The sequence below is a fragment of the Lissotriton helveticus genome, chromosome 3_1, assembly GCF_964261635.1.
Source record: "Lissotriton helveticus chromosome 3_1, aLisHel1.1, whole genome shotgun sequence".
Classification (NCBI taxonomy): Eukaryota; Metazoa; Chordata; class Amphibia; order Caudata; family Salamandridae; genus Lissotriton; species Lissotriton helveticus.
The window spans coordinates 1,953,449,687-1,953,466,769 of record NC_136061.1 but is presented as its reverse complement, the minus strand read 5'-3'; the positions used below and the strand labels follow the sequence as shown (position 1 = coordinate 1,953,466,769).

Genomic DNA, 17,083 nt, shown 5'->3' with positions numbered 1-17,083 from the left:
ACAGTGCCTCTGGTTGCCTGGATGCAAAGTATTGGCATTTTGCATTCCGGTGTGTTGCAAATAGGTCTATTGTTGGCGTGCCCCATTTCCTGAATAGTCTCTTTGTTTCCTGACTGTTGAGTTCCCACTCGTGGGACGCTGAAGTCTGCCTGCTTCTACATTGTCCTTCCCTGGCAGGTGTATGGCTAGCAGGTCTATTTCTAGTGGTATAGCCCATTTCCAGATCTCCTGTGCCAAGCTTGACAGAGGGAATGATTGAGTTCCCCCCTGCTTGTTTATGTAAAACATTGTTGTGGTGTTGTCTGTTTGTATTAGCACCTTCTGGTTGTACAGGTGTTTCTGAAAAGCCTTGAGGGCTAGCAACACAGTTTTCAGTTCCAGTTAATTGATGTGCCTGACTGCATCTGTAGGGCTCCACAGACCCCTCACTCTGAGCCTGTTCATGTGTGCGCCCCACCCCTTCTGGGATGCGTCTGTGGTGATGGTCACTGTTGGGTCCGGTGGTGTTAGAGGTTTCCCTTATGTTATTCTCTCCTTGGTCCACCACCTTATCTCTTCCTGCACCCTGTGCGTTACAACCACTAGATCCTCCCAACTTCCTGTAGCTTGTGACCATTGATGTTGCAGCCACTCTTGGAGTGGTCTCATTTGTAGGCGTACATTGGGGACCAGGTGTATGCATGATGCCATCATCCCCAAGATCTTGCTCACAGTCCTCACTGTCAGAGCTCGCCCCTTCTGGTAGTGACGTTTCTCCCTCAGTAGGCTGAGCGTTCTCTTTTCTCTCGGTAAGACCCTGCATTGGACGGTGTCGATCTGGGCTCCCAGGAAGATCTTCACTTGCTCTGGTTCCATCGAGCATTTGCCCCAGTGTATGGAGAAACCCAGGCTTGCTAGCGTTCTTGTCACCTGTTCCGCATGCTCTTTGCATGTCCTGTAGGAGCTTGCCTTTACTAGCCAGTCGTCGAGGTAGGGGTACACGTGTATCCCCTTTCTTCTTAGGTATGCGGCCACTGCCGCGAGGCATTTGGTCAACACCCTTGGTGCGGACTTTAGGCCGAAAGCCAGGGTCGTGAATTGGTAGTGATCCTTGTTTACTGTGAACCTTCGCATGTGCTTGTGCTGCCCGTTCATGGGGATGTGCAGGTACGCATCTTTGAGGTCTATGGTGGACAAGAAGTCCCCGGCCTTTATCTGTGGGATGACCTCTTGTAGGGACGTCATTTAGAATTTTTGAGTTTTGACGTATTTGTTTAGGAACCGTAGGTCCAGGATGGGTCTTAGACTTTCGTCCACTTTTGGCACTAGGAAGAAGTTTGAGTATACTCCCTTGTTCCGTTCTTTGAAAGGAACTCGTTCGATGGCCGCTTTGAGGAGGAGTTCTTGTGCTTCCTCTTGCAGTAGTTGCAGCTCTCTTCCAGAGTGCTGTCTTTTCTTTGGTTTTCTGTTTGGTGGCCTCTTTTCCAACTCTATGCAGTATCCGAACTGCATAATATTGAGTATCCACTTGTCTGTTGTTATTTTTCTCCACTCCTGGAGAAAAAATCTCAATCTTCCTCCTACCGGCGTTACATGTTCCTTTGTGTCTTGTCCGTGTAGCCCTCTCTTCTTTGTTTTTCCGTGCTCCTCCCCCGGAGGGTTTGGGTGTGGGAGCACCTCCTCCCGTGTGAAGTCACTTAGAGGGGGGTTGTTCACCGCCTCTCCTTCTCTGGCCCCGTCCATTTCCTCCTGACCGAAAGGACTGGCCCCTGTTTTGGTAGTTCCAGCTTTGCCTCTGCTGGCCCTGGTGGCCTTGGTTGTCACTCTGTTGCCCCTGGTGGAAACTCTGATGAGAATCTCCTCGCTGACTTCCACCTCTGCCGTTCGGCCTCCGTGTAGGAGTGCCCCTTCTCATCCCCCTGAACTGCAGGGCCCCCCATGGACCTTCCCGTCTCGTTGTCCTTCTTCAGTTGGGTGAGCTTCTCATCAACTGGGGCTCCGAATAGTGTTTCGCCGTTGAAGGGTGTGTTCAGGATGTTGTTCTGAACCTCAGCCTTGAAGCCTGAGATCCTGAGCAAGGCTTGCCTTCTCTCTGTGATGCCTATAGCCATCAGTCTGCTGGATGTTTCTGCCCCATCCAAGGCTGTCTTCAGGCACGAATTGGCGATGCTCTTCCCCTATTCCACAAGGTGTGATGCCCTCTCACGGTATTGTTCCGGGAGGTGCTTGAGCAACTGTCCCATCTCATCCCAGTGCTGGTATTGATGCCTATTCAGGAGGGCGTTAGAGTTCGCCATCCGCCAGTGCGTTGCGGCGTTCCTCTCAATTTTCCTGCCAGTTAGATCCATCCTCCTGCTTTCTTTGTCAGGTGGAGGTCCAGACGTTGTTGGGACGTTTGCCCTTTTCCTGGCCGTTGCAGCGATTATAGAATCTGCTGTGACGGATCCCTTAATGTAAGCTGGGCCCTGGGAGGAGAATTTGGATTTCTTCTCCGTCCTCTGTGTTACTGATCTGCATGTAGCCGGGTCCTTGAAGGCTTTCTTCCCCTGGTCTGTGATACTCTTGAGCATGGGCAAGAACTGGCTTCTTGTCTGTATGGGGAGCAATGTCTCGAGCAGGAAGTCTGCTTTTGGCTTCTCCTCTTCCAGCTTAACTCCATAAGCTGCTGCCGCCTTTCTGACCACCTCATTGTATGCCCCAATGTCATCCGATGGCGAAGGCCTCGAGGGGTATGTTTCCACCGCCTCCTCTGGGTTTTCGGCCTCGATGTCCTGCCATTCCTGGTCTTGGGCCGTCGAGGAACCTGAGCCGTAGCTTGACAGCTGCTCCCCGTAATCCCCTTCTGTGTAGTAGAGGTCTTCCTCCTCTTCGTGCTCCGAAGGTTCCGGAGTTTTCGGCGGCTCTTCGACGTCGAACTCCTCGAGCTCCTGTACCTCAGCGACGGTCGGTGCCGGCTTCGAGGGGATCTTGTAACTTCTCATTTTTTCATCGAAGTCCTTCTTTCTCTGAAGGATGTTCTCCATTTCGGCCTCGAGCCTTCTTCCCTTTCTCTGCATCTCTGCGGCCTGTTCGTCGTCGAGCGTTTCGGCCGCTCTTTTCAGCGGCGTTGTCGACGTCGAAACTTTCTTCGGCTCCTTTTCTTTCGACGTCGAAGTCGAAGGCCCTTTTTCGGGGGCTTGCTTCGATGACCTTTGCTTTTCGCTGGTCTTCGGCCTCCGGGAGTCCTTCTCGAAGGATCCGCTGGGCTCTTTTTCGGAGGATCCAGCTTCGGTCGTCGATTTGTTCGGCGCCGGTGCTCCTTTCGAGGCTCTGGGCTCAGACTTTCGGGAGTCTGCCTCTGGTTTTCGAGGCCCTGTGGGAGTTTTCGGGGTCGTAGACTCTCCTACCTTATCAGGCGTTTTCTTATCGGTCTCAGCGACCGTGAAGTCATCTGGGCCTTCGGCGATGTTGTCCTCGTCGTCGGTGGAGAGGCCAAGTTCATAAAGCGCCGGGGCTTGGCCCTTGCCCAGCATCGTGTGGTAAGCCGTCCTCTGTCTTTCTCGAACTCTGAGTGTCTTCGGCTTGAAGACGGAGCAGGCGTTGCAGTCTCTGCTCTCGTGGTCGATTGGCAGGCAGAGGTTGCAGACTGGGTGCAGGTCCTTCTGTGCGAACTTGTGGTGGCAGTTCTTGCAGAATTTAAAGGGCGCCTTGTACATCCCTGCGCTCAGGGGGCCCCCTGGGTGCGCATTCCTCCAAGGACGTCGAAGATTTCGAAGTTCTCTCCTTTCTTCGTCGTCTCTTCCCTAATGGTCCTCTTCTCTCGATCTTCTCAGGTCTTCACCGTTGAAGAGATGCTGTATTTTCTCCTTTCCTCCTCCGAAACTTCTGGAGCTTCACGCGACGATCCAGACCCAATGGCGGAAAAAATAATCTGAAGATGGAGCCCACGGGTGGTAGCTTCCGCCGGAAGCACGCCGACGTCACCGAAGGTACACCAAATAGTGGGACGTCGACGCCCACCTGGGCTACGACAAAAAAAAAAAAAGAGAAAAAAGACTACGATTCCGGACCCAACCACCAGATTGCGGAATATGCACTGCATAGTGAATCCAGAAAGATTCACGCTGCAAAACCGTTAGCGTCGACGACGTGGAAAAAAGGATACAGATGTCATCACGCCGGCGTGGGCCTAATATAGGCGTCGGTGACGTCAGCGGAGTCGCGAGCGATGCCGTGCCTCTATGACGTCCGGGTCCACGTCGGCACAAAGCTACAAAAAGAATTTCCGAATGTTGCTGACGCAGGGGATATTCACAAGGTGAGGAATCCACACGGCAGATGTATCTATCAGAAAACTTGGTTCAGGACAAAGGAGCTTTCCATTAGCATCGCCTTGCAGTCTTGCTGCCTGTGTCGAGAGAGATCATCAAGGAAGAATTGACTAATTCCCAAGTTTCATCAAAGGTATCTTCCTAGGAGGACAGTATCTCTTGCGTTCTTTAAAGGTGACCGTTCTGTGAAATTTCCTGCCTCTAGTACCTGTACGCTTACATTCCCTCTCTAGAGGAGCAAAGCATGCTGGCTCCTGTCTCCCTGTTATCCCTCCCTTGGGCAGGGTGGGCAATAACATACCTTGCAGAACATAAAGGAAGTAGTTTTGGTTCATCAAGCTGGAGCCTAAGTCTCTTGGTGTTGGAGAAACGGAGGATTTCAGCATCAATCTTGGTGATGTCGAGTAATGTGGTTATTCAAACTTGCAGAATATAAAGGCAGCATTTAGTGTATTGATTGTATAAACGTCATGGGTAATGATGGTGAATGTGATGTTGTACAGGAGATCATCGATGGCAAGGGAGTGTGGGTCACTATCATTCTGGAATGGCTTGACGCTGAAGATTTTCGATGGTGCCGATAGGTCAATATCTGTAACGAGTTAAACTTCAAAGGTGAGCACCTCGGGGTCGAAGCCTTCGACAGCGATGTCTTCCCCTTCGAATGTTGACCTAGAAGGACATTGAAAGAAAGCATTCATGTCCTTTTTTATTCAACCTTCTTTCTTTAAATTTCCCTCTGTGGAAGTCTTTTCCAGGTGCTGGATCCATTTCTGAAGCTGGTAGTAGAGCGGATTTAATAGCCGCCTTATTCTTCCAACTTATCCTCTCAGTCCCTGAGTTCAATTTTCCTCATAGACTGATGCCTTCATGTGAATTCTCTCTACAAATGTTCTCTTGGATATTAGTAGGGAGAATTCACATTCTTTAACTGAATGCGCAGGTGGATGACACCACCACACACTTTGTATTCTGTACCTACCTTTTTTCTCCCATAGTAGGGGAGTTCGACAAGGAAGGCGTTTCTGACAGAAAATTCTCTATCAAAATATGAAAAAAATAACCTTGTTGGTAGTAAGATGTAAAACCCATTGAGTAACGATGAAAAATACTAAATCCAAAGTGAAACTTCACTGAATAAACATGGGTGTGTAACTACTCATATGTTCGGTGTCCCTTCTCTCTCATGCTGAAAAAAAGAGCCGATTGGGAGGCATCTGTCAGTGCAATATATCACAGGGAGGAAAGATCTTGGAGCCTTAAAGAGACTGGTGTTTATTTTCAGGCTGCACTTTTTTCTTAGTGGTAGGCATTTTATATTTGCACGAGATGCTGCAATTCAGTTTTGAAATAGTCTCATGTGGAATTCTAATAGTCTACATTTAGGAAAAATGGTCCCTTGGATAGGCGTATAAAGGGTGCTGCTTATCATATGGACGATAGCACTCAGTGTGTATAATTCTATGGACAAATACATAAATTGAAGTGTTTAATTCGCCATACATGCAGTGGAGATTTATTCAAAAATGTACAATTATCAATGGAGATCCCACAAGGCAGTCGCTGGTGGGGAACAAAGAAAAACCAAAGGGGATGATGGACGGAGCGTTGACAATACAAACACTCACCCACAGTCAACTGATCTGGGTTTAATCAATCACCGTTCTTTAGCTCACTCCGCCACCCCAGTTCAGACATGGTCATATGCAAATCAGTCTGACCCTGTGCCTCATGGGAACAGTCCAGCCCTAACTGCCAAGCCATGTCTGCCCTGGACCGGAATCAAGCTTCCAAGGACCGGTTTCTGGCATTACAGCCGTCTTCCGCCGGGCTTGCTTGAATCCAGTGGCAAAGTGAGCAAGGGACTCACGTCTGAGCATACCCTGCCAACTTAGGGGGAACAAAGAAAAACCAAAGGGGATGATGGACTGAGTGTTGACAATACAAACACTCACCCCCAGTCAACTGATCTGGGTTCAATCCATCACCGTTCTTTAGCTCACTCCGCCACCCCAGTTCAGACATGGCCATATGCAAATCAGTCTGACCCTGTGCCTCATGGGAACAGTCCAGCCCGAGCTGCCAAGCCATGTCTTCCCTGGACCGGAATCAAGTTTCCCAGTACCGGTTTCTGGCATTACAGCCGTCTTCAGCCGGGCTTGCTTGAATCCAGTGGCAAAGTGAGCAAGGGACTCACATCTGAGCAACTGAGCAGTCGCTGGAGGGGAACACTATTTAAATATGGTTTGTTTATTGTACCAGCGACCTACAGTCCGGGTCCGTACAGGCAAGTTAATATCAGATTGCATAGGGGTGAGACAAGGGGCTCGTCAAGAGTGTCCACTATCTCCGTTGTTGTTCTCCCTAGCTATGGAGCCTTTAGGAGCAATGCTGCTCCAGAGAGATGGCGAGGAGTGGGGGATACGGTTGAGATATGGGCTGCATGCCGTTTCCCTGTACGCGGATGATCTGTTGTTGTATCTTCGGGATATCACTGCAATCCCGGCATCGGTCGCAGACATACTTAAGTTCTTTGAGGAGAAGTCAGGGCTCCGGGTAAATTGGGCTAAATCGGGGATCTATTCATTCAGTGCTAACACGCCAGAGGTAGCTGTCTCTCTAAATGGTACACCCCTTACATGGTACCCCACCACATCAGATATCTGGGTGTTTTTATATATCGCTCGCCGGAAGACTTAATGGAGGGCAATTTGACGAGAGCGATATCAGCCATACGAACTTAATCGCAATTCTGGAAGACACTTGCGTTGACTGTAATAAGCTGTATCACCTAGCTGAAAATGATAGCACTCCCCAAACTGCTGTATTATTTCTCAAATCTCCCACTTTATATCCTAACCAAAACATTCCGAGACCTAGAGCAAATATCCCGGGACTGGATATGGAAGACAGAAAGTCCACGTATCGCTTTGTGGAAGATGTATGCTCCCATTAGCCAGGGTGGGTTGTCGGTCCCTAATATGGAACTGTACTATTTAGCAGCCAAGCTTCAATGGGCGATGAAGTGGTTGAACAATAGGTGCCTGAAAGGCACAGCAACCACGCATCAGCCCTGGACCCACCCCCAGGTTTGTCATCTGTTTCACCCCATCGCCAAATTCCCACGGCCACCACAGTTACACTTGGGATTAGCCCATAAATGCTATTAAAGAAGTTTATTTCTCACCCGCAAGACACTTCCATATGCCCCGATTTTACCATTGATGGGGACACCAAGGGGCAGGTTGGGTACCCCGGAGGCAGCTCTGACGGCCTGGCATGCGGCAGAGCTCGACACATTGGGCGAATTATATAGGGACGGCGCATTATTAACTATCGAGATGCTAGTTGAAGACAAGGAATTGCTAGCGAGCCAATTTCTGTTACACACTGGCAATTGAGCCACCGACGCATCTGTTAGTAAAAAACTTACACGTAATGGGAGCAGGGTCACATGTGGTGCATTGGATGACAGAGGTACTTCTCACACACACACTGAGGCCGATGCAACAACTTAAAATCAGATAAGAGGCAGACAGAGGTCAGCCTTCGACAGACAAGGTGTGGTATGCCATATTAGCGGACGCTAGGAATATACCCAGGAACTCGAGATTCAAGCTTATTCAAACATATATCGTACAAAGGGCATATCTCTCGCCGGACATTTTAAATAGATATTTCCACATTGTCACTTTTGCATGTCCACGCTGTCAGCATCCCGATGCAGACCTGCTGCATATGCTGTGGGCCACACTGTCACTTCTGCATGTCAACGCTGTCAGCATCTCGATGCAGACCTGCTGCATATGCTGTGGGCTTGCACATCCCTTCAGGGTTATTGGTGAGAGGTAGTCACAACGCTAGCTTCATGTACAAACACGGTGATTCCATTGTCATGGGAAGTTTGCCTTCTAGGGCTTTTCACCAGATCCCAAAAAACTAGTCACCTCAAAGTTCTGAGATCTGGTTCTCATTACTGCCTAATGTCTCATAATAAAAAAATGGAAAAATGCAGCTTCCCCGGAGATACTTAGTTGGAAGCGCTCATTTATAATATGGGCACAGGTGCAAAGTACGGCACTGCATAGAGAGGAGACAGCAGGACTTTGCAAGTTTCACATTGCACAGAGTTGGAACACGTTGCTTGCTGCCTTGCAGGCTGGCAACCCGTTAGCAGTTGATTTCGCCTCATTAGTAAATCAGTGACGAACCCACCAGCCCTCCATCTCTTAGCCAAGGGGAGTTGATACGTCTCAAAATCCGTAAAATTGGTAAATGTCATCCCCCCTGGACTATAGATAGACACCTGCACCTCACCCGCCCTCAGGCATGAAGGTCCTGGTTGCTGGCAAATTATTATGCCCTGTTGTGTGCAATATTTCAACTATTCGCCAGATATGTGGCTACGCAGCAATGTAACGAGAACATCTTTAATAATAATGCACAATAGCTATTGTTTGTATTTAATGGATGGCAGATATTCTTTATATGTTCTAAGTTTCAGTTTACTTTGAATGTGTTTTTAAAATGAGATTTGTTGGTATTCATTGGTGATCATTATCTGTGCTCTATCATCATTTAAGTCCTTTCTCCTATTAAGCAGGGAATAGACAATAAGGCCCAACTGACAAAGTTTTGTATGAATATGGTGCACATGCGTGAGATCCTGTCATGATTGCTCAGATAAGATGCATTCAGCGTAAGAAGTGAATAGCAACTACACTAATTTATAAACTGTGATGTAGCTATACTGTGAACAATGGCACACAGAGGTACTAGTACATATTCTCATGTATGATATAAATGTCGGTAATGGTGAATGGCACATTTGTGTTTACGTATTACTGTAATATATAATGCTATTCTGCACATGGATCTGTATTTCTGATATCAACATTCAAACATACTTCTACGAATAAATGATGACAGTCATGTTAAAAAGTAAAATACAAATAAAGATATTTAAACAAAAAAACGGCAGTTGCTGGAGTTTTCCTAGATGGAATCTACAGGACAGCAACCTGGAAGAGCAAGCATATATTTGTGCAGAATTACTTCCTAAATTAAGAAATATGGATAAGTTACTTACCTGTAATCCTAGTTCTCTTCAAGGGGTATCCTCATCAAAGTCATAAGCACTGAATAGTCCCACCCATGTACGGGTATCCCAGAGAACATAAAAAAAAAAAATATATATATATATATATATATATATATATATATATATATATATATATATATATATATATATATATATAGGCGGGAATATTCAGTGCTTATGACTGTGATGAGGATTTATATATATACATATATAATATTTCCACAAGTAAGACAATGCAACCTTAATGAAAATAAGGCTAAACAATGCTTCCAAAAATTGCATTTGCATCAATAGACAAATACTTTTTAATTCCTTTATATACACTTATAGGAAGAAAAAACAGGAGAACAAAGAGACACTCATACTCTCTTTATTGAACTGCACAAGCGGCAAAGTAATAGAGTAGGCATTGTTAGCACATGGGCTGCATTGGAAAAACACAGAACAGCATAAAATAACTGGTACCGTGCCTTTAAGGCAGCCATGACCCCTAGCCTGCAGTCATGCCTCAGTGGTGACAGTTAACAGTTAGGTCAGTTGTTCTTTCCGGCTCCTTCAGTCAGGACCCTGGAGTCTCAGCTCTTACTTTTTTGGCTTTTTGTCAAAATGTTTTATCTTAAAACCTCCTTAGTTCCATTTTACTCGACGTCTTACACCTGTTGGAGTGAGGAGCTAACAGTTTCTAACAGAAATGTCCCTTTTGCTGTCAAAAAGATGACTTCTCTGTTTGATCCTTGCCCTTCATGTGGCAAAATGAAGACTAAAACAGACACCCTTTCAGTCTGTCTTCTTTGTCTCCCTGAGATGCATGTTCCTGAGACCAGCCAGCATTGAGAGTATGCCTGGAAATGTTTTTTTACAAAGATAGAAAGAGGATCTGACTTTATGGTCCCTTACAGAGACAGAAGTCGACTGCATTGCATCCAGAGGAAGCTATCCCTCGAGGCATAAGAAAAGGAGAACCAGATCTACCTCCAGACGTAAGATCCCCGTCTGTTGGAAGCATTGTTTAGCCTTGTTTTCATTACTCAGTGTGATGTGGTGTCAGTGCATGCCACATTCACATAAATGTAAGGTACTAGATGTGAAGCAGTTACTTACCTTCAGCAATGGTCTTTCAGTCCAACTGCAGATTCCTCATCAGTCAATTTCCCAAACGCGCCAACCGGAACCAGAAAACTAAAAAGCAGTGCCCCTGCTTACCAGTAGGTGGCACCATGCAACTTCACATTGATGTCACTCTGCTCCAGAAATAGAGCTGCAGATAAGTGCCAGCCATGCCCACTGATTTCAGTTTCTTTCATGAATTTGTCCGCCTATTGGAGAAATTAACAATCCAGTGTGCAGTTCCTAAATTGGGATGTTTTTAGATGGAGGAGACTGTCAACAATAAGGAGAGGTAGGTGGACAGTGAGGAATCTGCGCTGATAGAGTATCCACCAGAAAAAGCATTATTGAAGTAAGTAACTTGTTCTTCTGACGGATACTTCTAACCGCAGATTGCTCAGCTTATGACTAGATACCAAAGCCATACCACCCAAGGCAGTGGATCTGCGGAATTGCTAAGACTAAAAAGTATTTCACGACTGAGCGCCAACATTCTGATCTTAACAGACGTGACTGTTGAGGCACTAGTGCTTCGAGAACATGTGCAATGATGCTGATGTAGATGCCTGACAGATATCCAGTGTAGACACTCCCCCTGCCAACGCAGTGGTAGCAGCCTTGGTGACCCTCAACCACATGTTAAACTGTGGTGTATGTAATCTCCGCTTAGTGTGGTTCGGTGGATAGCGTCATCATCTGGTATGGTCACTTGAGTGTCCCATTCTACAAGTGACCTCAAAGCCTCCACCAGAAGGGAGACTGTCTGGATGTTGACAGTGCTGAATTGATTAAAATGGTCTCCTATCCTTTAGGTGAATCTTTATTGGGATAGGGATAAGTCTAAAAACAAAGTAGTGTTTAGTGGATGGGTCACTGGTCCACGACACCTAGTGGTCGGGTCGACATGTTTCGGCCTGGGATAGCCACTAAGTGTCTATGGCTTTCGTCAGGACCAAAGAAATATATATGGAGGTCCTATACTTCAGGGCTTCCCGGATAGTGTGTTATTAGTGAGTGGAAGCCCTCACCCGTCTTCATCAATAAGCACACTTTGCTCTAGGTGGAACATGGTTATAGGTATGGTCTTTAGGCCTATAACTTAAATATGCATTTCATTTTCATCATGGTGTGGAGAAATGTAGGACAGGGGTTTAAGCTTGGCTTTAAACTGTCCTGTGCAGTGCTCCTGCATGCATCTCTCCCCAACCGAATCTAGCCGGTCGCCTGGGGGAAGCTGACAGGGTGGTTAGAAGTATCCATAAGCAGTTTTGATTTTAATCTATGTGTATGTAGTTTGTGTGAAAGGAGCTCTTGGAAAGGTGTAGGACACTTTGCAAGCTTTGAAGTATGTATTAAAGGTTAAGCAAAGGTGATAATCCCTGTAACACCTCACACTGACACCAAAATCATTTAAATGACCAGGATACGATTTCTCTCTTTGGTCTCGTAATTATTAAAAAGCAGATCTTCACAAATAACATTGTGTGTCTTTAAAAGAGTTCCTCAGTATTGCCCAGAATCAGAGGAGATATTCAGAACTTAATCTCAGCAGGACGCCTTGCTAGAGAATCGAGAGGTTGGGAAGGATCTCAATTTCTGACTGGACTGCTTAAAGGCTATTCATTAAATGTAAAAGCTCTCCTTCGCTACTAGGGAAATGGAGCTTGCCTCCTGAAAAGTCATGTAGTCCATGCTACCCCTGAAAAACATTTACCCTCAAGCAGCCTGGTCTATTGCAGCATCGGTTGCTTTCAGAGATATATATCCAACATAAAATATGTAAAGTGGTAAACTGTATTACTCTTGCCAGACCATGATGACCATAAGATGAACGCCATGCTGCCACCATTCCTACCACGAATAAGGCACTGGAATATACAATATCTGGTACTAAATACGTTGGCATGTAATATTATATACAAGTTAAAGACTATGACAGTCTTAGTCCAGCCCCTCAATTCTATCCTGAGCATAACAATTCTGCACTCACAACCAGAGAAGTTGGGGGCTTGAGTGAAGAAGACGGAGTTGATGTAGTGGGGGCATGTCGGAATGCTGTGGAATCTGCCATTTATGGGCTTTTAAAATAAAAAAAAAAAGTTTTCTTTTTTATTTTTAGGATCTATTCGTTTGCTCTAGGCTTGTACAATGATCGTTTTACCCCTTGGGTGCTACTAATTCGGTTAAAGGAGTAAAAAAAAATCATAATTAAGATGACGAGTATCTATTTATCTGCCTATCACAGAATGAAAACTAGAGGAATTATTGTCTCCGTACATCTGCTACACAAACATGCAGGGCTAAAGTAATTTAACATTTTCAATAAACTTTATTTGCACTTTTTTTAGAAGCAGCACTTTTTTTTAGAAGTTCTTTGGGTTGAAGGTGCGACATAAAGTAAACAGATATACAGACAAAGAACACTGTTTGCAATAATTTGTGTATTTCTACACAAGACTGAGAACTCTATTACAGATGTTTGAGCAGTCAGTTACCTGGAGGAATCTTGCAGACGGTTGCTGGATGCCAGCCGTATCGTTGGTTACAGTTTGGAGACTGAACAAAAATGGCACTGTCACTGAGGCACTCAGCAAAGACTTCTCCACCAATGTAATACAGCCGCACACCTCGTCCTGAGAACATAGTAGAGATTCAGATTACAAGAGAATTGATTTTAGAAGAAACTCTTGAATCTACGTATGAATTTTAAATATGTTTTTGTTTTTTGCATAAGACTATGTATACACACACATCACGAGTGGTTTAACAACACCGAAGGAGAAAAAACAATGAATCAAGTTGTCAGCTTGAGGTCAATTTTTGACTGAAATTGCAGTATGAGCAGTTGACATATGAGAGTATGAAAAAATTACAGAACTATAACTTTATGGCGAATGTTACTCCTCGTCCAAGATCATCATATTCCCAACAAAAGTGTATCCTACCACTTAGTAATTGAATTGGGAAACTGTTTCCCCAAGTTATTAATCAAAATTGTGGAAAGATGGCGCCACATATATGGCCATGCAATCTTCTCGTGCACTCTTCTTCCATGCAGGTTTCAACTACAGGAAGTCTTGCAAAGTATATTGGTGTAAAGACCTAATGAATATCATCAGAATTGGTGGCATGGGTAGCCTTAGACTACAAGTAGTCGAGTGAACATATAATTATGATACCGCCCCCACTTCCTGACCTGCTCCAATTCTCAACCAACTGGTAGATTTGTTAGCGGAGGAAGTAAAGGATGAGAAAAAAAAAGACTAACAGTCAATATTTTTCGCAAGACTCCTTAACCAAATGTCACATTATTAGTAGAGGGTGCATCATGTGCATGAGACTGGAACTGGACTGGAACAGGCTTGAAAGTCTGGGGGCTTCCAGACATTTATATGCCATTCAAACTTCATTAATGTAAGTGGTTCCACAGGTCAGGCTGCTATTCACACAACTAAACCTGCCAGAGCCATGTGATCTCCTGTCTGCTGGTTAGTCCTAGACTGTTCAGGTCCATTCATCCATCCTGCCTTTTAAGAGCTAGTTTGCCCATGCTTCCATACTGCATGTGTGCTTCCTCATCCAACTTTCTGGTCTTGGTAGAGTTAGAATCCTCTGAATTTGGGCAAGTGGTCCACACCTGGAATGATAACAAAGCTTGATAGTGCTGATGAGATACATTCTTCATTTATAAATATTTGTAAAAAAAATTGATAATCAATTTTTATTGATTTTAGAAAAGGCAGCAAAGAAAAACGATACCAGCTCTTAGTACATTTGTGAGTGCAAAACGTTGAAGAGATATTAGTACCCCAGCATGTAAAGTCCATAAGTGATCTTCTAAAATGTTCAATCTTTTACTACCCCGATCCACTTGCCTCACACTCTACGAAACTTTTTCGGGTAGCCTCGGGCCGCATACATGGGCTGCTCCTGCGCAGTGCACCAATCCACCCCCCTGCGCCAACGCGCCATTGTGGGAGCAGTGGGGTTCAGCCAGTTGGCCGCAATATCCCTTTTAGCCACCATCAGAGCCGTGTTTAAACAAAGTTTCTCAGCTCTGGAGCCATCCAGTCCCTCGGTAATACCCAGGAGTATGTTCATCGGGCTAAGGGGGATCTCCCAACCCAGAACCTCTGTGAGTTCCCCTGTTACCGACTCCCAATAGCGCGTGATTGTGGGACAGAGACATACCATGTAATAGTCGGCCTGGGGGTCTCCGCAGCAGGGACAGAATGCATCAGGTTGGTGCCCAGCGCGGTGAAGACGCAATGGTGTGAGGTAGGCATCATGTAGGTAGTATATTTGAACTAGTCGGAGCCGCGCTGATGCTGTAACCATTTTGGGAGCCTTCAGCGCAACCCTCCAATCAGCATCGTCCAGGGATCCAAGCCAACCCTCCCACTTGCCCCTGAGCTGGGATAGAGAGTTGGGGGTGTTATTTGTGAGGGAGCGATAGATGTGGGAGATCACCCCTTTCCCCAAATTGCCAGTCATAACCTGGGCTTTGGGTGGACTATATGCGGGTATGGAGGTCCCCTCTGAGATTTGAGCATGGAGGGCGTGGCACAGCTGCAGGTAGTGGCAAAACTGGGAGGCATGGAGGGAGTACCGAGTTTGTAGGTCCGGGAAAGCGCGTATGTGGCTCCCACCCCAGACATCCCCTAGCTGTGAAATCCCAATAAAATCCCAATCTCCAAAGCTAGAGAGAGCGGCAATGTCCCTGAGCCAAGTTCCACACCACAGTGGGGTATATCGGGTTAATTTGCCTGACCATTTTGTGTGGGGCAGGGAGGCTTGCCAGGCCAGAAGCACCCCACGTGTGAACTCAGGCAGAGTGTGGGAGATAGCGTTCCCATATAGCATCCCCTGAATGTTGGAGAAACCCCAAGTTATGTAGCTCTAGGCGGTATGCCGGGTCCGACCAGCCGCCATAAAACCACGGTACAAAGCAGAGTCGCCAAATAATATAGATATAGGTTCCTCATTCCTAGACCACCGTCAAAGGCCGGGATCCGACACTGGGTGAGGGCCAGCCTCAGTCTCCAACCTCCCCATAAGAATTTGGTGGCCAAACCGTCGATCTCCCGGAACCATGACCATGAGAAGGAGATGGGTGTGTTCTGAAACAGGTAGAGAAATCTTGGCAGAACCATCATTTTAAAAAGGGCTATTCTGCCCATAGGGTTCACTGGCAGCGTTTGCCACTTAAGGAGGTCAGCACAAACCCGTTTCACTAGAGAAGTGATGTTGAGAGACCAGGCGAGGTCAGGAAGGAGGGCCACCCAGATACACAGATCTTTGAACGACTGCCGCCGGAGAGGAATCAACGACTGCCAATCAAAGCACTCTCTCGAAAGATGGAGCGGGACCAGGACCGATTAGGCCGAATTAAATCGGAGGACAGAGATTCGTATAAAGAAGTGTAGGGCTCGGAGGCACCGAGGTCCCGATCGAGCTGGATCTGACAAGAATATCAGAACGTCGTCAGCGTAATGGGCAATCTTATTCTCTTCCAGGCCGGGCCATTGCCATCCCGTGAGAAGCGGGTCAGTGCGAATAAGAGAAGCAAAGGGCTCCATCGTGAACGTGAAAAGGAGGGGCGAAAGGGGGCACCCCTGTCTCGTGCCCCTCCTGATGGAGAAGGGGCGCCATTGACCATCACCTGGGCTCTTGGTTTACAATAGAGTGTCCTGACCAGGTTGCGAAAGGGGGTCTCAAAATCCATCTACGACAACAGTGCTTCCAGATATCGCCAGTCCACCGATCTCCCCACCCATACACTCGTGCTACGGAGGACCTCCACAGCAGCTTAGATGCCTCCATGGAGGCCTGCTTGATCTCATCCCTCAGAAATACCAGTTTCCGTACTGGTCCTCTGTTCTTTTCTCCGGTGGTTGGGCTTCAAACAGGACAGCCTGGGCCTCCAGAAGTGTGAGGTTGGAGTCCTGTTATGTACGTTGGAGTTTGAGTTGGCCTTTGGCAAAGCGGCGGATGGTGGCCTTACTGGCCTCCCATAGAGTGCCAGGAGATGATACCGAGCCCTGATTAGTGAAGAAGTAATGGCGGAGCTCGTCCCCTATCTGTCTCCGGTAGTCTTTGTCCTGGAGGAACCAGGCGTTTAGCCGCCAGATCAGGCGGGAAGACGCCGGGAGGTTGCCAGTCTGCATAGATACTGGGGAGTGATCTGATAAGCCTCTGGGAAGGATGGTGATGGCCTGAATCGACCGACAGTCCAAGGCTGGCTGGAAGAGATAATCTAGCCTGGCATGCGTGTGGTGGGAGGCTGATGTATGAGTGTACATGAGTGGTCGGTGCCAGAGCCTCCCGGCATCTTCGAGGCCCAGAGTAGCAGCCACACTCGAAAGGAGGGCAGACTGTGTAACTCGGGAGATGGAAGGGGAGCATCATTGTCAAGGCCTGGGACCATAAGCGCATTGAAGTCCCCACCAACAACCGTCGTGCCCGGGGGTAGGGCAGCTACTAGCGAGGAGCTGAAGCATGGAGGGCAGCAGAGGGGCGGGAGTATACAGCGATTAGGTTCGGGGACCGGTCTCCAATGTTCCCTTCCAAGATAACAAAAGCAGCC

At 46.9% G+C, this 17,083-nt stretch overlaps 1 protein-coding gene across 1 annotated transcript in view; it reads right to left on the bottom strand.

Annotated features, from left to right (window-relative positions):
• The window catches only part of SMAD3 (SMAD family member 3), a 355,242-nt gene that overhangs the window by 27,757 nt on the left and 310,402 nt on the right, over positions 1 to 17,083 (bottom strand). The window contains exon 7 of the mRNA XM_078683044.1: positions 12,993 to 13,130. Coding sequence (XP_078539170.1) covers positions 12,993 to 13,130 — 138 coding nt within the window. The remainder of the gene's footprint in view (positions 1 to 12,992; positions 13,131 to 17,083) is intronic.